Below are 21152 nucleotides of genomic sequence, written 5' to 3' on the forward strand. Positions count from 1 at the left end.
GCGTACTCTAAGACTTGTAGTCTCAAATCTATGATCTACTCAATTCCAATAATAGGAACTAAGAGAAAATGACAAAACTTAGTACACACCACCTTTTTCGCTAAAGTCAATCATATTAAAGTTTATTATATACTAAACAAATGTAATACTTTGAACTAAAGGTGTCAAATGGGTGGGCCAGGATGGACCGGACTGGGTTGAGAAAAAATTGACCAACCGATCACCATCCAGGCCAGTTACCGATTTTTCCAAACCGAGCTTAACGGCTCCGGGCCCATCCGGGTAAAAATTGAACCGGAATGGTTATGGGTCTAAGGGGCTGGGCCGTTTATTTTTTATTTTTATTTTTTGTATTTTATATAACTATCGTAATTTATATTAATATAAAGTAAAAATACAAAACGAAAAAAACAATCTTATAAAAAGAGTGTTTGAATAAAGGATGCAACGAATTTAAAATCCTTATATTGAAATTTCATTACGAATTTAAGATAATACAATGAACATGAAAAAAATATAACTTATAATATAAATCTTATATGGGACACTAGAGCGTCATAATAACTTGATATACAAGGATCAAGCTTCAAAGGCTTTCATAGTTTCATTTTAAATTTTCATTGCATAATAATGCTTCAAATTAATCTAACAAACTAAAACATTAAGCATAAATACGTCTAATAATTTTAAAATAACACAAATTGTCTCAAATCAACTTTAATACGAATTTCTGGAGGACGCTCAAGACAACTCTTCATATGCCTCCTTAAACAGCTTATGCCCACCCACTTTAGACGAAGATTTAAGACTCGACCACAATTCTTGCACTTCACTTTGTGAACTTCTTTATTTTCTCCTATCACCTCAAAGTGTTCCCAAACATATAAACACGCTCTAGAAGTACGGTGCATAATTTAACTTGAATTGAGAAATTGAGTTTGAGAAATGAGAGAGATTGAAGAATGAAATGGGGGGGGGGAGGGGAGGGAGGGAGGGAGGGGGTATTTATAGTTTTTCACAGGGCTAAATTAGTAATTACCTAAAGTGTTATTTTTAAAAAAAAATTACCCAAAAGGGCTATTCTTGCAAAATATCCGTTGGGCAACAATCAAATTGGAAGCCGACCGTTGCCAACGACCAAATGGATTAAAAAAAAAATCAGAAAATAGCCATTGAACCGGTCTGGGACGGGCCGTTCCGGTTAACCGGTTCAACAATGTTTTTCCTTGACCGGATTTGACCGGTCTGGTTAACCGATAAGAAAAATGTAAACATCCCAACCCCCAAACCCAGCCTTACCCGATCCCCTACCATCGGTCCGGACCGGTCCGAAAATGGGTCAACACGCCCGTTAAAGACCTATGCTATGAACTAAGAACTATTGTGCTTCCCAATTATGTTCAAAGAGCAAATAATTAAAATTTCTACTCCATAAACTAATTAAATTAATCTCCACCCAAAAAGGTATTCACACCTTAATTTTTATTATACTACTTGCTTTCAAAATTTAGTATAATTTAGTGTAAATATAAAAATATAATTTTCACAATCAATGCTAGTGTATTTTGCTTAGCAAAGTAAATTTAGGTCTCTGAAATTTTTTTGGCAGTACCTTAAGGTCCATATTAGAGGAAGATGTTGTGTCACACTTGTCTCGGACGTAAGATGATACTTTACTGGGGCCCAATTGACATGAAAGTATTCCTAATGTTTCCGCCACGTGTCAGAAAATCCAGTAGTGGGCCCCACAATAAATTGCTGCAAAATTTCAGTATATGTACCTTCCTTCTTCCTCACGAGACGTTCGTGTTCTTTCCTCTGTCTCTCTCAACAAATTCTCCATAATTTGCTTTTTAAATAGGAATAACATTTTTTTTTTCTTTTTCTCCATTCTAATTTCGCAAATAATTAGAAACCTCTATTTTTTAGTATCTTAAGAATTAATAATTAAAATAAAAGAGTTAGGTATATTCCAAGATTAATTTTTTTAATATATCTGAAACTTAATTACTGTGTCGAGGACTAGATATTTTGATGGTCGTTCACAATCTCAGGGCTTTCTCAGATCCGAAAATCACTCTATTTGTAGCTTCGGACTAACCCATTTTGAAATTTTTCTTTTTTTTTTCTGTTTCGGTTTTATTTCTTGTTGCATTTACTGTGTGATTTGAATTGAAATCATTGGCTTTTGCATCAAGATTCTAACTTTTTGAATCATCTTTTCTGTACATTTTCTCTAGTTGAAAAAAATAAAATTTTACAGTATTTGGTTTATTATTCTCTTTTTAAATTACATTAATTTCACTTACATTCTTGATTTTTCTTACAATGTGGGTTGGTGTTAGGTGAAGGTCCTTAGATTCTGGGATCTGGGGTTGGTGGGATTCTTGTTTTACACTGTTCTTGCAAATTTTCCTGACCCCTTTTGGATCCTAAAACTTACTAGTCTCTCTTTGAGTTATTGGGATTCCGATCCATTTATTGTTTTTCAAGAAATCTAGTATAATAATTGTTGTACTGATTGGTATTTAAGAGAAATGCTGATTGGAATTCAGCTAAATGTCAGAGACATTGAGTGAAAATGGATTTGATTTTGTGTTAAAAATAGGATCTTGTGGGGAGTCCATAGAATCCTATTTAGGAAGAGGAGGAGCTTTAAATTTGGGATTCCATGGGCTGTGTTTGCTCAAAGGGGGTTTCTACTAAAAGGCGTGGCAGGAATCGAACTAAGGAGAAAGAAAAAAAGAAATCTTCATCCGAAAGACTTATTGCATCTTCTAAGGAGGATGTTTTAGTGGAGGTTGATAATGGTGGCATTGATGCGAGGACGAGGCTTATATCAACAGAGCCAATTGAGAAAAGTGCAGGTTCCACCCCACCAGCTTGGGATGAGGGAGAGAAGAAGCCTATAGTTTTTGAGAAACCTGAAGTGCCACAGGTGCAAAGACGGGCAGCAACAGACAGCGCTGAGGTTGGAGGACAACCTCAGATCAATAGAATATTCAGTGTTAGGAATGGAGTTGACGATGCACAAGTTGTTGCTGGATGGCCATCATGGTTGACAACCGTGGCAGGTGAAGCTATTAAAGGCTGGGTTCCTCGGAAGGCAGATTCATTTGAGAAGTTGGATAAGGTGAATTTTAAGCAAATCATGCAATAGCAATTTCATTTTGCTTCCAATTAAGTATTACTGATACTTGTTAGTATACCTGCTTTTGTTCCTGCATTTTTCTTCCCATTACAATTGACTATTATCTATAAAAAATGACAATGCAGATTGGCCAAGGTACATACAGCAGTGTATATCGAGCTCGAGACCTGGAAACTGGAAAGATTGTTGCATTGAAGAAAGTACGATTTATCAACATGGATCCAGAAAGTGTTCGTTTTATGGCCAGGGAAATTTTAATACTTCGCAGGCTAGATCATCCAAATGTTATGAAGCTTGAAGGTCTTGTGACCTCTCGCGTCTCAGGCAATCTGTATCTTGTCTTTGAATACATGGAACATGACCTTGCAGGTCTTGCGGCATCACCAGCTATCAAATTTACTGAATCTCAGGTGTGTTCTTTCATTTTCAGTCTGAGTCGCTTAGCTATCTTACGAACAGGAGGCAATGCTGGATGTTACACACACACACAAAAAAAACACATATATGTATATCTTTGTGTATGTATATATTAACATCACATGCAATTAAATAGAATTACTTGAAATTTCAATGATGAACCGAAATAGAGATGCACGAACTTAAGATATTAGACCTGATCTCGCTGGTGCAAATAGCCAAATATCTATTGTGCTTGAGTTCTACGTCGGTTAAAATATTTCCAACTCCCATCATCCCTTTTTGTTCAAGGGAGAGTATGTTCAATTTTCTGGCGATGTGTTTTAATGATTGATGATTCAAATTTGGAGAGAGGCAGCTAGATACTTGCCCTCAAATAACTTAAAGAATCAGTTATGCACGACATTTATCCTGGTAATAAAGTTGCTAAGGTTAGACCTGATGGAATAGTGAAAAGTTTTCACTTTCTTTCTTATCACCTTTTTATTTTTATAGATATCTCAGATGAAAAATATTAAGGGATGAAAAAGGGGAAACACATCACTTTTTGGACAGTTGGAAATATGCATGATTCTAGTAATTAGGCATGTGCCTGACAGTGGTATAATTAATTTTTCACAAGTTTTATTTATTTCGAACCCTCTATGTAAAGATTCCTCGTTTTAAGCATATGTGAGAAGCTATTTAATTTGTGAAAAATGGCGAATCTCAGTAGTAGTGGAAGGCATGTTAGATGGCTATAATTTTGGGTCTATAGACTAAATGCAGAAAGTCCTGAGAGAAGTGGCTTGACCTTGCTCCTTCCTCTCTCGTCATTTGAGGAATAAATGGTAAAAGGGTTTGGGAGAAGAAATCTTGGAGATGTATGTTGCTCATCAAAATTGTCTTAGTTTGTCTGATTTTGTGTCTACATGTTTCTGGTTACATATGGTGGTTGCAAATCTTCTGCCCTCTTTGGTTTCAAAAAATGCTTCCTGTAATTTTGCAGATTAAATGTTACATGCGGCAGCTGCTTCGTGGACTTGAACACTGCCATAGTCGTGGTGTCTTGCACCGAGATATTAAGGGTTCGAATCTTCTGATTGACAATAATGGGAACCTCAAGATTGGCGATTTTGGGCTGGCAACTTTTTACCAAAACAATCAAAGGCAGCCTCTAACAAGTCGTGTAGTTACTTTGTGGTATCGGCCTCCTGAGCTTTTGCTTGGTGCTACAGATTATGGAGTGGCTGTAGATTTGTGGAGTTCTGGTTGCATCCTTGCTGAATTGTTTGCAGGGAGGCCTATAATGCCGGGAAGAACTGAGGTATGGCTAAAGTCACTGTGATTTGTTTTGTGTATTTGGTTGTAAATAAGAATAGATTGATATATATTCTCTTGTTAATAATTGACTAAGAACCTACCAATCAAAAAGAAAAAGAAAAAAAAGAACTAAGAACCTAAGCACATGTTAGGGCGAGCAAAGTTCATACTGCTCCTTCCATCTACCATATCTCTTGAATGAAGTGATACTTCTGAAGAGCATCAACCTAGTATTTTTTACCCATATTAGGAATATGTTTCCATGCGTGATCTTGATTGTCAAGTTTCTAACGCCACATGCTATTGTATTGCTGATGAACAATAAGGAATTTTCTTAACTTTTGCTCTTTAGATCCAGCCACTTGAGTGCACTATATAATTGTTAGTCTAGCAACAGTTTCTTTTAGATGAACATTGTTTTCGCCTTTAAGCACCTTAGGAAATTAGGATGGTAATAGTGATGGATCTCCAAGGGTACTCTTCCTAGTCCTTCCCCAAAAAAGAGTTATCACCTTTTCTATCAAATCTCTTATATCAAAACAATATGAATTAGAATACGCTTGCAAGTTACTCATACAAAATGCCCTAGTCACACTTTACCAAAGAAAGAAATGTATTAGTCGCTTCTGAATTTTGCTAACTGCATTGTACACCATTCTACATTTAACCACACAAAAGGTGCATTTCTCTGTATTCTAGCTTATCATTTCTCTCGGTGCATCTATTATCATTGTGTGCCTATCCGATGTGCATCTGTAAATGTGTGTTAGAAAAGGGGTTGTGGGTGGGCTTGTGATTGTCTCCTGGTCAGCATCACTTGTGGGTCAGGAAATGAATGACTCATTGGATAAGCTGTTATGCAGGTGGAACAGCTGCATAAGATCTTTAAACTTTGTGGTTCACCATCCGAAGAATACTGGAAGAAATCAAAATTGCCGCATGCAACGATCTTTAAACCTCAACAGCCATACAAGCGCTGCCTTGCCAACACATTCAAGGACTTCCCTGCATCAGCTTTAGCACTTTTGGATTCTCTCCTGGCTTTTGAACCTGAGTATCGGGGTTCTGCTACTTTGGCACTTCAAAGTGAGGTAAAGCCTTAGTTTCTAGATGGTCAATAACTTGTTTTATCAGTTCAGAAAGCTTTTTACTCCCTGAAATCAGGAAGTCAATTCATTCAGACTTTTCTTGCCATATTTGCAATCATTTCCCCTTTCTGGGATTTCATGGTCTTGTCGTTGTTATATCGGATCGTTTTATGCATATCGCCAGTAAAATGTTGTAGTTTTGGGTACGAATCATGTAGATACAGATATCTGACAACTAAGCATGGTCAGAATGTTCTCTTATTGATTTTATTTTCTGCTTATTGTTTTTTGCCTGTTCTTTATTTCGTTAACACTGTTTATATAATTATGTTCTCTGTTCCAGTTCTTCACAACGAAGCCTCTTCCTTGTGATCCGTCGTCTTTACCCAAGTATCCTCCAAGCAAGGAGTTTGACGCTAAGATGAGAGAAGAGGAAGCAAGAAGGTACTCATTATCTATTTTTTCCTTTTCGTAAAACTAGTAGATTGATTGATATACAATTTCTTTTAACTGCATATGCTTTATTTAATCTGATCTTGTCCTTAAGGATGTTTTGTTGCAATTTTGGATGATGATTCTCTACTTTTTGTATAAATTTGCATGTGGTAGTTTTCCCAATTCAACCAATAAACTTTTATTTCTTCATTGAGAAAAATTAAGTAGGATGCCTTGTGTATTTTCATTTCTCAGTGTATTGGTGATTTGACATCTATAAGTTCTTACTATAAAACGAGGTCTAGTAACTTTTTCTTTGCCCTAGCAAAAGTGTCCAGATTGCATTTTGCTATTCTGCTGGCATTCAGGTTTCCTGTCTGGCTTTCAACCATCATTTACCAAATCATTGAGCTGTTTTGTTTTGTCTTAGGGATAAAGAACCAGATAAAAGAGTTTATATTGCTGCAGTTGACTCAAAAGGACTTTTACCACTTGTTGCTGATAGCCAATATCGTGTTCTGGCTTGTCGAATGGTTTTATTCAATACACTTGCTTGAACTGTAGAGCATTTTTTGTTCTCATTGGACTGACCATTTGCTACATTTCTCCTAATTAACTAATATTCTGTTTTCAGGCAAAGAGGTGGAGGTACTAAAGGATCTGGTGTTGAATCTAATAGAAAGGGCGCAAAACAGTCAAAAGCAGTACCAGCGCCTGATGCTAATGCTGAGTTACCAGCATCTATACAGGTTTTTTTGCCTTAAATACTAATAGCATATTTTACCATGTTTTGTTCACCTTTAAGCTGAGTGTAAGATTTGCATATAACCTGGATTTCTGTGGCATGTAGAAGTGGAAACAGCAGTCAAATCCCACAAGCATTAGTGAGAAGTACAGTCGTGAAGAGGATGGTGGTTCTGGTTTCCCTATTGATCCCAGCAGAGGATCTCTATATAACAGCCATTTATCACAAGTCAGTGATTCTGCAAATTCCATAAACACAGATACTAATGGACTTGGCCCTCTTATGAGTTCTCAACGAGGATTTGATTCTTCAAGATTTGGAGAATTGTGTGCACGTGGGTCCTTCCGACCTCACGGTGCAGCAGCTCAATTGTCCAGGTTCTCCAATTCCGTTGCAGCTCATGGTAGTTCAAGATTTGATATGAGCAGGGATTCGCAGTGGCCTGAAGAGCACATGACTGGAAAGTATAACCAGCTTAATGATTCTGACTCTTCCTACTCTCTTTTGGGGAAAGACTCTCCCAATAAGAAGGACAAGCATTCAACAGGAAAGGAGTCTACAGCGGTAAGGAACTTTAAATTTGCTTTACGTCTTGGTTATTTTGACCCTTGTCTAGTAGTGGATTAAGGTTGAAATCCTGCACCTCACCAAAAACTTAAGAAAATGAAAAAAAAAGAGAAGAAAAATACTATGAAGGAGAAATACTCATATAAAGGAAGCTTCCATTTTCCCCTTTGACTGAAGAAGAAAAAGGGGAGAGACAGAGAGGCATATTGTAATGGGGAAGGGCGGTTGTAATGTTCTATCCAGATAGAATGCCTTATTCTTTTTATTTTTATTGCTATAGGGTTATATTCCAAAGAAGAATCGAATCCACTACTCTGGACCATTGATGCCACTCGGTGGAAACATTGACGAAATGCTCAAAGAGCATGAGAAACAGATACAGCAAGCTGTCCGGAAAGCTCGTCTTGACAAAAATAAGATTAAAAAGGAACACAATGACAATGGGCAAACAGAATCGCTCTTACACTATACAAGCAATGGTCGGTGATTTGTACAGGAGGAAAAAGGATACAACCTTTTGATGAAGTTCAGAACTCCAGCCAATGCTAGAGTTTCATGAATCAAGGAAGCAAAAACCAATCCTTCACTAAGAAAATCTCAGCAGCAAGAGAAACAAACGCATTACTCACATGGAACTCCCAAGTCTTTTTTGCCTATACACTAAAAGTAATAGCAGAATGCACATTATACAGTTCCAGAATCATATCCTAACTTTCTCCTGTAACGGCCCTTAGAATGAAAAACGAGAGCAGTTTTTGATGTTGTATTATGGGGGTAATTCTTTTGGTGGTGTATGTCTTGGGAAGCATTCTTGTACAGTTATACATTGGTCAGTTCATGTAAAGGATAACCTTTTTTCCCAAATTTGTAGGAACTTTATGCCTCAAGCCAGTATCTTGCCTTGGAATACAGATCTACATTAAATGCTCAAGCCTGTAAGATACATTAATTTTATGGTAGGATCTAACATTTAGTATTAAGTCATTCAATTATCTGTTTATAGATTCTTCTCTTCTTGAATCATGTTACTGCTGTTTTAGCAGTTAGTTTGGCATGAATCGGAACTTGGTCATCTTCTCTTCTTGCATCACGGACATTAACTGACTGTAATCTCTCTCTCTATCATGGGAAGTGTAATTCTACAATCAATCTAATGTGCATCAGCACCAAACTAGTTGAGATCGACTGTATGGATCTTCTACATGCATTCTACTCAATTCTGATTCATTTCATTTAATGCTAATCATATATTTGTCACTTAACTGCAATCCTACACTCAACAAATCCACACCATTTGTTCAAGATTCGATTATTATTAATGAGGGGTTAACAATGTGGCTCTTACCTCAATTTAACAGTTGCATTCAAGTTCCAAAGGACATGGTTAAGAAGAGAGTTCAGTAATCAGAATATGTCACAATTTGAAGTTTGATGTATTACAAGTTTTAGTCCCCCCTAGCTTTTGAAAGAACAACAAAAAGAAGTATGTGATTCGAACTTGTGATCCTAATTTTCTTGATTTCTTTCTCTTCTAATAGAAATGGTAAACCAACATACAAGAGAGAGAGAGAGAGAGAGAGAGAGCTATGAACATTTCTCCCAGAGTAACTGATGTACTACAAAAGTTCCATACAGACATTGAGTCGCTTTCCACTGATGACAACAACAACTACCCAGTATAATCTCACAAGTGGGGTCTAGGGAGGGTAGGACGTACGCAGCTTTACCCCTACTCTGGAAGGGCAGAGAGACTGTTTCGATAAAACATAGCAAATTGTAATTTTGAGTTGGTGAAAGGATGCTACCATTATTGTTCTTCCATAAAGCTAGTATGCTTCTTTCTTGCCCTCTTAACAAAGTGACATGCTTTCTCTTAATATCAACAATTCCATCACAATCAAGTAAGAGGTAACAGCACTACTCTCCACCCTCACTTTTAGAAACTCTCTACCAAACCTCTTTAGATCTACCAGCAGAAACTACATTGCTTCATCCAAAATTTTCTTAGTAGTTCTCTTGTCTTCATCAAAATCTTCAGTATATATCTCTCTAGCTACAAACAAAACTTGTATACTCCCAACTCAAGCATGAGACCTAAAACACAGAGTTCACTTAGCCTAAAGCTTCTTCTCATATGTGTTTTCATAGCTTTTTTACTTCTATTTATGTTGAGATCAAGATTAGTATCTTCCAACGAAAGTACAACATCTTCTGCTTCTTCAATTTCTCATGCTCTTTTACCAAGATCCTCATCTTCTTCTGGAGACAAGAAAACAAGAACTTGCTCATCACCACAATGTAATAAAATCCCATCTTCAGTAGCCAATTCCCTCATTCACTACACGACCTCAACCATCACCCCTCAACAAACACTCAAAGAGATATCAGTAACATCCAAGATTTTAGACAAGAAATCTCCTTGCAATTTCCTCGTCTTTGGTCTTGGCCATGACAGCCTAATGTGGCACACACTCAACTTTGGAGGGCGAACCATCTTCCTCGAAGAAGATGAAACTTGGATAGAGCAAATCAAGAAGAGATTTCCCATGTTAGAGTCTTATCATGTTACATATGACAGTAAAGTGAATGAAGCAAATGTTTTAATAGAAGCAGGGAAAGGACCAGAGTGTACAGCTATAGCTGATCCTAGATATTCGATGTGCCAACTCGCCTTAAAAGGGTTGCCCAGTGAAATTTATGACATAAAATGGGATTTAATAATGGTGGATGCTCCAACAGGCTATTATGAGGATGCACCAGGGAGAATGACTGCAATATATACAGCAGGAATGATGGCAAGGAACAAAGAAAATGGAGAAACTCATGTGTTTGTGCATGATGTGAATAGGAATATAGAGGACAAGTTTTCTAGGGAATTCTTGTGTGATGGATATATGAAGAAACAAGTGGGGAGATTAAGGCATTTTACTATCCCTAGTCATAAGAGCAACTTAGATATGCCCTTTTGCCCTTAGATTTTCTTAAAAATACTTTCTTTCTCTTTCTTTATTCGTTCCTTTTTGGGTGATCGCGCTGATACTCATGAGGATATTGTTTCTTTATTCAAATACTGTAATGTATTTGTCATCTAGGTGTAAACTTACACTTAAAGAAATCCACTTAAGTTGTTGAAGATTCGATTATAGTGGATACTGAAGTAACTATGTGGCTCTTACCTCAATTCAGCAGTTACATTGGCCAGGTACAGAAGGTGTTCAAGAGCAGCAAAGAAGAGAGTGTAGTGGTAAAAATGTCACAAGTCGATTCTAGTGTCTTACGAGTTCTAGTCCCCCTTTGATTTGAACTCGTGCTCCTAGCTCTCGTGAGTTCTTTCTCTTCTCTTGGCTACTGGCACAGCCAATGACATAGCATTCAAATAGTTTACTGAACCAGAAGTAGGAGAGGCAAAATTTCTCCCCCTGCCGAGGCTTGCACACCTCAAAAAATCTACCACGATGTAAATCCACTGTATCTTTATAAGGTAGGGGTAAGATCTGCGTACACACTACACACCACCCTCCCCAAACCTCATTTATGGGATTACACTGAGTTTGTTGTTGTATGTTGTAAATCCACTGTATGAATTAGAGATGGAAAAGGAAAGTACAAAAAAAAATATACTGCATGAATAGGATACAAACAGTAAAGAGCACGTTTAACAAGAAATAACAAACATTAGCTTAGTCATTGAATGGGAAATAAATACATTAATTTTCATTCCTTATGAGTTCTGTCCATGTTCAAAGGAATTGTTGAGAACATGTATCTGAGGCTTAGCAAATTGCCATCCTCTTAAAATCAACATCTTCAGATCTACCAGCAACTACATTGCTTCATCCAAAATTTTCTTATAAGTTATCGTCTTTATCAAAATCTTCAATATATATCTCTTTACCTCTGATCTTTAAACAAAACTTGCATACCTCCCACGTCAAGCATGAAAACTAAAACACAGAGTTCACTTAGCCTAAAGCTTCTTGTCATATCCGTTTTCATCGCTTTCTTACTTTTATTTGTGTTGAGATCAAGATTAACATCTTCAGGTGAAAATACATCATTTTTATTATCTGCTTCTTCAATTTCCAATGCTTTTTTACCAAGATCCTCAGCTTCTTCTGGTGACAAAGAAACAATAAGTTGCTCATCACCAAAATGTAACAACAAAATCCCATCTTCAGTAGCCAAATCTCTCATTCACTACGCAACCTCAAACACCACCCCTCAGCAAAAACTCGACGAGATATCAATAACATCCAACATTTTAGACAAGAAATCACCTTGCACTTTCCTTGTCTTTGGTCTTGGCCATGACAGTCTAATGTGGCACACACTCAACTTTGGAGGACGAACTATCTTCCTCGACGAAGATATAATTTGGATTGAAAAAATCAAGAATAAATTTCCCATGTTAGAGTCTTATCATGTTACATATGATAGTAAAGTGAAAGAAGCAAATGTTTTAATGGAAGCAGGAAAAAAACCAGACTGCACAGCTATAGTTGATCCTAGATATACAAAGTGCCAACTTGCATTAAAAGGTTTGCCAAATGAAATTTATGATATAAAATGGGATTTAATAATGGTGGATGCTCCAACAGGTTTTCATAAGAATGCACCAGGGAGAATGACAGCAATTTATACAGCAGGAATGATGGCAAGGAATAGAGAAAATGGAGAAACTCATGTGTTTGTGCATGATGTGCATAGGAATATAGAGGACAAGTTTTCTAGACAATTTTTATGTGATGGATATATGAAGGAACAAGTTGGGAAGTTAAGGCATTTCACTATTCCTAGTCATAAGACCAACTTGGATATGCCCTTTTGTCCCTAGATTTTCTTGAAAATGTTTTTTTTTTTTCCTTTTTCAGTTTATCTCTCTTTATTTTATTTGTTTTCTTTTTTGAGGGGTGAGGAGGTGGTTTGAGGTTGGGTGATTGGGAAGATCCTCATGATTTGACCAATGAGGGTATTGTAAACCAATATTACCTAAAAATTGGGAATGTTATGATATGAGGTATAATAGAGGCATTTGAGATTAGGGCTACTTTTTCACTTATTGTATTTTGATTTTGGTACAACAGAAGTCATTTTTGATTGGTTGTTATTGTTTTTTTGCCTATAAGTTTATGCCGGCTATACGTGCTTTGAGGGACGGACTCGCCTTGCAAAATCACCAACCAATTATCATTCTTTAGCTGTATTTATTTTAGCTTAAATGCTTTTATTGACAATTGAATTGAAACCCCTTCTGCTTGGGTCGAAAACGAAAATAAAAAATCTTAGTTTTAAGAGAAAAATCGAGAATAGTGTAAGTAATGAAAAAGAAATGACAAAATATTTTTTTGGGGGATATACAGTAACCACTAAATGTGAAGAAAAGTATGTGCGAATATTTCTTTCTTTGTATCAAGGGAATAAAGACTTTCTTTTTGTCTCTCATTCGTTTCCCTTTCTTTCACTTTCCTTTTCTTAATATCCTACTTTTCAAATTTAACTTATCATAACTCAAAAAAAGAAAGAAAAAAGGTCATTTAAATTAAATATTTATAGGATTTTTTTTAGAAGGAAAGGAGGTAATACAGTAAAACTCAAATATATGAACAATAATCCACCTGAAAGCAGCGAGAGAAATAGCACATGGATATAACTCTATGTATTTAAATTAGTTTACTAGGCTTTGGTCATTCCAATTAATAATTGGAGTATTAATTGTTGGATAGAGTTGGTGCGATGAATGATTTTCCCAAATTAGTAGCTTAGCCTTAGAGTGCAAGACAATTTTCTCTTTAATTAAGTAACTACTTTAATATTGACAAGGCACCAAATTTTAAAAATTATATATTTAAACTATCAAATCATTTCTTGAAAAATATAATTTAATTATTGTAGCAAAAAATTGGACGTGCAGTAGTCATGGTCACCCTATCCACTGCCAATTGAGTAGAAAAATCATTTTCTCATCACATGGAACACCAAACAAAGATATTGCGTTCGGATTTGTTTTTTTTTTCTTTTTATTTTTTTAAGGAAAATTAAGTTTGGAAAAACGTTTGGCAAACTTTGTTGTTTGGATTACCTTTTGAGAAATTATTTTGATTAAACATTTTTTTTAAAGTATTTTCATTTAAATATTCGAGGAATAGTGCGATTTGAAAAGGAAACGTATTTATCAAAAGTTTCAAAAAACTTTCAATCCAAAGTTGATAGCATAAATAGTTCAAGCTTTATGCTTCGCAAAATTTTTGTTAAGTACAAGTTTTGATTAGTAATAGGAATTAAGCAGAGTAATATATTATTTCAAGCAAATTGAACATTTACACTTATTTTCCTAATGTATTAACCTAAAGTAATTTCTTTTTTTTTTTTCATAATAGGAACATTTAATCGTTATACGATAAATACCCACTTGTACCTAGTATTTATACCAAACAACTTGGTTTTAGCAATTAAAATTTAAAGTGGTGATAGGTATGCATATAAAATAAACACATCTTGTATTTATTTATTTATTTATTTATTTGATATATACCGAGTGCGGCTAATTTTTATGCTGTTATTTGGACTACTTTCCCGATTCTAGAAACAACATTTTCCCTTTTTCTTCTCAAACTATGACTTTTATATAATGTTTAGACACTTTATATTTTTTAACTTATAAATAATAATTAAATTTGAGGATAGATAGAATAGAATTGACACAAAAAGAAAGAGAGATTATTTTTTGACAGATATATTATTTTCTTTCGTAATGGTGAAAAAAGTAATGGTTGTATTAGACAAAGATAAAAGGCACAATAGTATTGGAGGATCTCGAAAGTTTTTTTTTTTAATCTTAAACTTTTTAACTATTTGATATTAGAAATTTATTAATCTTACAAAATAATAAGATTCGAAATTTACTTTTTTTTATTCCTTCCCTCTACCTTGCTATTGGGGTGATTCGAACCCAGTCGCGAAAGGTTCACAACTTGTGCAACCCACTCTGGTCGGATTTGAAATTTACTAATCCTATTATTTGTATTTACACTTTAAAGGCGGAAAGATTCCAAATAACTTATCCACAATGTGATTATATTAATTGAACTAGTAAGATAAAGGGTTTTAGTTTAGATTTATTATTAAAGAATGGAAAAGTGGTGTAAGGGAATGAATTGAGAATTTCCTTCATCCTTTAACATTTTGTTTCAAATATTTTTTTTTTAATGCAAACAAAACTCCAAGAGTCAAATAAAGACATAGAAATCCTCGCATAAGAAAAAACCTTTTTTCTCCATTAGCCAAAAAAGGAAGAAGAAAACATGAGCAATGAATAGTACGAGATTCTGCAATCTTCTGTTTCTTAGATTTCATTCATCTGATTCTTCTCCTATTTCTTTTCATTTTTGTACTGATTTCGTTGTTTTTTGGTTGCAGCGATTACTTGTTCAAGCTGTTATTAATCGGCGATTCTTCTGTCGGCAAATCGTGTCTTCTTCTTAGATTCGCCGTATGTTCACATATTTTACTTTGATTTTCTCTGTTTAATAGTCCATTTGTTTAAAATGCGTATGATATTGTTTGATTTTCTTCGTTAGGGTATGAAATGCGTGTTTTTTTAGGATATTGACTTTTAATTGGTGGATATGAGTATCTGGTGATTTTGTTGTTTTTGTCATTTGTAAAAAAGAAAAGAAAAATGATGTTTGTTTTGGTTGATTATGTTTTAGGATGATTCGTACGTGGACAGTTACATTAGCACCATCGGGGTCGATTTCGTAAGAGTCTCCATCTCTCTCATTGTTTATTTCTCCTATTGTTTAGGAGCATTTGAAAATTGAATTTTGGACTATTATTTTTGTAGAAAATTAGAACGGTGGAGCTGGATGGAAAGACAATCAAGCTGCAAATTGTAAGTATAGTCTGAGTGTTGCATGTTCGTTCGCGTGAATGCTTTCAAGTCTAAGTTATAGTACTGAGCTTATGTTGAAGCTCCTCGGTCATCTTACAAGCCATTTGAACTATGCATTTTATCTTTATCATTTGAATTCCATAGATCTCAAAGTCCATTTCTGGGCTTCAAGCCTTGCAAGCTTACAAAGTAATGCGAGCATGTGATTGCTTTAAGCCACCAGATGCATCTTTGATGCCGTGTTTTTTAATTCTTAGTAGTTAGCATGTTGGCGAGTTTCAGACTAGCACAATAAAATCAGCAGTCACCGTTATTTAATTAAGTGGTAGTGTGTGCTAAAACATTGAATATATCCACTTTAACCTCTCCTTTTTATCGAGTAATAAAATTTTACTAACAGTGGGCATATCCACATTACCCTCTTATTAGTGATATCAGTGTTGGGAAGCTGGCATGTCCTCAAAAGCATAATGACTAGATTGATCAACTACACCGTTGGTGCTTGCTCTATGCTGATTTACATTTTATAATACATGCTTCCTCTTTTTCTTTTTGCAGTGGGATACTGCAGGCCAGGAGCGGTTCCGCACTATAACAAGCAGTTATTATCGGGGAGCACATGGGATCATTGTGAGATATTACATACATTGATTAGAACTTTCTCTGCCATAAAAAATTAGAAAAGTAGTTTAGTTTTAAATTTCATTACCTCCCTTGCATCTCATTCTGTCTGCAGCTTTTTGCTAATCCTGTATTGCTTATGATACTTCTTCTTGCATCCTAATGCCTAAGCTTGTTGAATCTTTTGAAAATGCAAACAATATATGCTTATCTTTCTCTAACTGTATCTTTATAAGGTTAAGATATACTGTCAATCACCCACTCTATGATCCTGGGGTCAATACTGAATCCCACAGCTGGTAAATTTCGAGTTTCAGTGAAGGTAACTGGTAGGCTAGTGTTGGCTCCGAGGTGTAATTAATTGACATTTGCTCTTCTTTCCTAGTTAATATCGACTTTGATATTACTCCCTCCATCCATATTATGTCACGGAGTTTGACCTTCCCAGACATGACCAACTGTGAGAAGACTAACACATTAGTAAAACCAATATTACTTGCAACATTTTGTCTCTGAACCGATTCCATACCTTTTTGGACTTTTTGGTTCTCCTTTATCCTGGCAACTTTTTAATAGTCCATTCTCTCACCTCTTCTTGTTATTGCCATGCCTCATAAGTCTTACAAGTCCTTAAATCACTTTTAAATATATGATGATGGAATTTTTGAAGAGGTAAGCATTGGAAAAGAAGAAAACCCTAGTTTCTCAAAAATAAAGATTTCAGTCTCCGTGTGATGTGCCAAAAAAGAAAGAGTGTCATATAAAATGAGATGGAGTAGTGATAGATTCTATTTCGTCCCATCATTGTTTTTGAAAAGTGCAGGATTTAATAACTGACGTATAAAATTATTAATATTAACTGCATATATTTTCTCCTTTTGGGGGGATTGGGAGAGTAGATGGTCTGGTTTTGTAGTATAATTGCCTATCTGTGATACACGCCATCCTCAAATAAGTGTGCCATCGATTTCTTTACAGCGGGTGCCATCGATTAATTAGATTCACGGCACCCCTAGTTGTAAATCTTTTTTGCTCTCTTTTCTTGTATCCTCTAGCTTAGTGTCATGGTCTTTTGAACATACTGGTTAAAGAAAAATGCTCTTCTTATTTGTGGTTATATTATGGTAGATTGTTTACGATGTAACTGAAATGGAGAGCTTCAACAATGTCAAGCAATGGCTGAATGAAATTGACAGATATGCAAATGAGAGTGTTTGCAAGCTTCTGGTGGGAAACAAATGCGATTTGGTAGAAAACAAGGTTGTGGACACACAGACGGGAAAGGTATTTTATGTTGCCTCTTTATCAGATAAACCTTTGTTTCTTTTTACTGATCGGGCTCGGTTTAGCCATACTATCAGCCTACTGAACTTGGCTTGCTGGCAAATGCTGAAAATCATCTCATTTTGTTATGATTATTCTAACAATGCTCTCGTGTTCTTTTCATTTGATTCCTTTCTTAAACTCAAGCTATGTGCCACAAACGTGTTAGTTCTTTACTATACTCGAGTAGGATTTTTGTTTTCAGGATATACATTTAGACTATAATGTCTTTTGGGTATCTTCCTGTTTTGGGGTTGTCTTCTCAATGAAGATGCTGGACATATCTTTGAGAAAAATTAATCAAGTTGAAAAAGTAAAAACTTGTAAATTTGCTTATGCTACTTTTTCTTTATAGTGGGGTTGCGCTTGGAGTACTTTCTGCAACCATTATCTTTAGTTTCTGTGTCCTCAGTGGAAATTGAAGACGGACATACTTTAGATGCTACAGTTGGCTAGCTCATTATTAGCAGTCATTGTGACTTTGCATCAAACCATCATTTGGACATGCCTGCAGACACCATCATCAGTCAGAAACATTGTATACCTATGACACCAGTGATCCACCAGCAGTTATTGTATCCTCCGTCCTTGTGGCTTACTCATTTGCCTCATGAAACCCAAGTGTCACTGGAGTTAGCTCGTCATCTCAGTACTCCCTGAATTCAGTCACTCTAGTCACACTTTTGTTTGATCTGTGTCCCCTCAATGCACCTGAGTATATGAAGTCTCCGGCTAGGTGCACAAAGTTGTGGCTTTTCTGGTGACCATGATTGCTCAAGGTACTTGGGCAGTGATTCCAGTTAGGTGTAAATTATATACTATTATTTTCGGGGTTGAGCAGAAGAGTGGGAGGGAGCACTATAACTTAGTTCATGTGTGCAAATAAACAACCTAGAAGGTTTGTCATAAGTTATTCTTTGGGAACTTTGCGAGCGCAGGCTTATTGGAGGTAATGTGTGGTCTATAATCAGGTTGTTACATGTGAGTATATAATAATTGGTGGTGTTTGATTAATGTTTGACTTTTTGCTGTTAAAGATATATTATTCTGAAAGTTTTTCATTTCCTTGTGCTCTGGTTTCAATGGAATACCTCTGATGCTGCGAGATAACACATTTGATGTTAATATGTAAAGGTAACCCTCTGATAGATATGAACTACTTTAGCTGTTTGTAAACATGTCAAAATAGTGCTTTGCGATATTGAACTTGATGATGTAAAATTTTTGAAATGCCTTTCTTTTGATTATTCTGTATTTCTTAGTTTAGGTAGTGACATAAGAAAATATGCGATTCTAATATTCTCCAAATCATTCTATCAAAGTATGAAACTACCTCGTCTTGACCAATGTATGAACGTATGATCTAGACAGCTTACTTGTCAGTTATGTTCTTATTCCCAGTTCAAGCAGTTATGCATTTGTAACATCACTTTAAATTTACTCAGGCTTTGGCAGATGAGCTAGGTATCCCTTTCCTTGAGACGAGTGCAAAAGACTCCATTAACGTGGAGCAGGCTTTCTTAACAATGGCGGGAGAGATCAAGAAAAAGTAAGTGGGCTAATATTTCTTTCGTGGTTTTATTTTTGCAAAAAGTCTAGTTCCACCATTTTTTCTCCCCGTAATTTGTTGATTCTATTTCCGATACATTCAATATATTTAAAGCTTGCCAAGATAGATTGCATTAATGGATATAAAATTGTGAATATATATAACTATTGTACATGGTCAGACTGCTACTGTTGCTACTTTTTCTATGAACTAGTTTTTATATTAATGAAATTAACATGATGTGAACAATGTTGGTAACAAGTAAAAAGTTATCTTCCACCCTGAACCACATCTCTTAGTAGTTTGTAGTTGGTCTTTTCGTAGTTCCATTTAGGAACCTAACCAAATTTTTTATTTTGCAGAATGGGTAATCAACCAGCTGGAGCGAAGAAGTCGGGTAGCACTGTTCAAATCAAAGGACAACCAATTGAGCAGAAGAGCAACTGTTGTGGCTAACTGCTGACACTCTGTTTCTGTATCGCTCTGTTCCAATTGCAAAATGTGAACAGCTTGTAACTAAACATATGTTTACTAGAACTAGAATGTCCTTCCGTTAGTTGAAATGTATTTCCAACTTTGCTCATGGTGTTATGTGAAGGAATGATAAGTAGACGCTGAGAGGCAAATCAATGATAAGTAATTCATCCACTTGCTTCTGCACACTTGAAGGTGCTGGGAAACTAAAATCACTATACTTAAATTGTTGAACTTAATAATCAAACGCAAGAGAGTAAAGATCACTAATTTTTTATAAGGAGGAGGAATCAACCTGCAGTATGTGCTTTTAAGTATTTTAAAAGGTGTGGGTGCAAAGGCGAACATTTTACCTCTCATAGGGCGAGAAGTAAGCCCTGAGATCCATGGAACTTTTAATTTTAATATTTTTTTAAATAACATAATTAAAAAAATATATTATAATTTACATAGAAATTATATTAAAAAAATTCAAAAAATTATAAAACAAGTGGACAATGTACATAAAATTATTATTTTTTAATAGAAGCATTTTACTGCATTAACAAGAAATAATCAATAGCATACCTACTACAAGCAACATAGAGTTTCTCGTGTTGCACTCATAATACTTTAAAAACATGATAATAAATAGCAACAAATGAGAAGAAAGAGTGAAAGTAGTATTCTTAGTCCTGGATAACTATTTTATTTTATCACACCATCACACATCAAAAACATAGCAGATCCAGTTCTTATGTAAAATAAAATAGACCATCCACTCAATTTCATACAAATTTAACCTCAACCCCAAAAGCCTGCGATGATTGCTTATCCATATACTACGATGTATTCATCGATGGTGTAGCTGAGTATAAACTTTACTTTGTTTTTGTGATTTTGGATTACTTGCACTGAAAACTATAGAGTTTGTTTTATTCTTCTTTTTTTTTGTTCTTTTGCTCCCTTTTTTAACGTCTGGTGCAGTAATTCCGTCTGATAAAAAATGATTTGAATACGACAAAGGTCACTGTTGCTTTTTAGGTGTGCCAAATATAAGGTCCTCCTACACAAGATTTGGTATGATACCGAAAGGTTACTTAACCAAATAAGAAAATACCGAATCGTACTGAACTACTTTGGTACGGTATTTGGTATGCATAATTGATATACCGAATACTGGAGTACCAAACAATAGTTATTAAATACTGTACCGAAGTACCGAACGTCCACCCCTGGTGCAGTAGGTAAAAGAAAAATTTTACTTGTGGTATTTACAATATTAGCTTTTTATTTTTGTTAATTTTAATAAAGTACCCATTTAAAATTGATATATCTCCTCTTTAAAAGTTAGTGGAATCCATAGGTTTATTAACTAAATTTTCTAATCCAACCTGGTATGAACTTCTATTGATCTATTTTTTTTTATGAAAGCAGGGAAATATTAGTACTACGAAATTGAGTTTGTTACATCATCCTCGTAGGTGGACAGACCTACTAACACAAATATTGCCTAAGTTGGCAAGATTAATACAACTACTAGTACTTAGAGACTTAGTAAGATAAACATGACCATCCTTATCTGCATTAAGCTTATTTATGACAAAAGG

General features: G+C 35.3%; 4 protein-coding genes across 4 annotated transcripts; all 4 read left to right on the forward strand.

The window, feature by feature from the left end:
- Window positions 1–1802: 1802 nt before the first annotated feature.
- On the forward strand, window positions 1803–8569 carry LOC107821206 (putative serine/threonine-protein kinase At1g09600). The gene is made up of 8 exons (XM_016647627.2): window positions 1803–3133; window positions 3277–3561; window positions 4557–4874; window positions 5734–5961; window positions 6302–6402; window positions 7028–7142; window positions 7244–7702; window positions 7986–8569. Exons 1-8 carry the CDS (start codon window positions 2672–2674, stop codon window positions 8190–8192), a joined length of 2175 nt encoding a protein of 724 aa, XP_016503113.2. The 5' UTR covers window positions 1803–2671; the 3' UTR covers window positions 8193–8569.
- Window positions 8570–9765: 1196 nt separating this feature from the next.
- LOC107821207 (glucuronoxylan 4-O-methyltransferase 1-like) lies at window positions 9766–10838 on the forward strand. The gene has a single exon (XM_016647628.2). It carries the CDS (start codon window positions 9793–9795, stop codon window positions 10678–10680), a length of 888 nt encoding a protein of 295 aa, XP_016503114.1. The 5' UTR covers window positions 9766–9792; the 3' UTR covers window positions 10681–10838.
- A 144-nt stretch (window positions 10839–10982) lies between these two features.
- On the forward strand, window positions 10983–12575 carry LOC107821209 (glucuronoxylan 4-O-methyltransferase 1-like). The gene has a single exon (XM_016647631.2). It carries the CDS (start codon window positions 11643–11645, stop codon window positions 12537–12539), a length of 897 nt encoding a protein of 298 aa, XP_016503117.1. The 5' UTR covers window positions 10983–11642; the 3' UTR covers window positions 12540–12575.
- A 2289-nt stretch (window positions 12576–14864) lies between these two features.
- Window positions 14865–19747, forward strand: LOC107821208 (ras-related protein RABD1). The gene is made up of 8 exons (XM_016647630.2): window positions 14865–15020; window positions 15122–15194; window positions 15415–15462; window positions 15549–15596; window positions 16155–16226; window positions 17346–17501; window positions 18986–19089; window positions 19452–19747. Exons 1-8 carry the CDS (start codon window positions 15007–15009, stop codon window positions 19543–19545), a joined length of 609 nt encoding a protein of 202 aa, XP_016503116.1. The 5' UTR covers window positions 14865–15006; the 3' UTR covers window positions 19546–19747.
- The last annotated feature ends 1405 nt before the right edge of the window (window positions 19748–21152 follow it).

The sequence above is a fragment of the Nicotiana tabacum genome, chromosome 7 (assembly GCF_000715075.1).
Source record: "Nicotiana tabacum cultivar K326 chromosome 7, ASM71507v2, whole genome shotgun sequence".
NCBI lineage: Eukaryota > Viridiplantae > Streptophyta > Magnoliopsida > Solanales > Solanaceae > Nicotiana > Nicotiana tabacum.

Coding starts and splice junctions, on each gene's coding strand:
- LOC107821206 (XM_016647627.2), top strand. CDS start 2,672: ATGGGCTGTGTTTGCTCAAAGGGGGTTTCTACTAAAAGGCGTGGCAGG. Junction 4,875..5,733: donor TAATGCCGGGAAGAACTGAG/GTATGGCTAAAG, acceptor GCTGTTATGCAG/GTGGAACAGCTGCATAAGAT. Junction 5,962..6,301: donor CTTTGGCACTTCAAAGTGAG/GTAAAGCCTTAG, acceptor TCTCTGTTCCAG/TTCTTCACAACGAAGCCTCT.
- LOC107821207 (XM_016647628.2), top strand. CDS start 9,793: ATGAGACCTAAAACACAGAGTTCACTTAGCCTAAAGCTTCTTCTCATA.
- LOC107821209 (XM_016647631.2), top strand. CDS start 11,643: ATGAAAACTAAAACACAGAGTTCACTTAGCCTAAAGCTTCTTGTCATA.
- LOC107821208 (XM_016647630.2), top strand. Junction 17,502..18,985: donor TGGACACACAGACGGGAAAG/GTATTTTATGTT, acceptor AAATTTACTCAG/GCTTTGGCAGATGAGCTAGG. Junction 19,090..19,451: donor GCGGGAGAGATCAAGAAAAA/GTAAGTGGGCTA, acceptor TTTATTTTGCAG/AATGGGTAATCAACCAGCTG.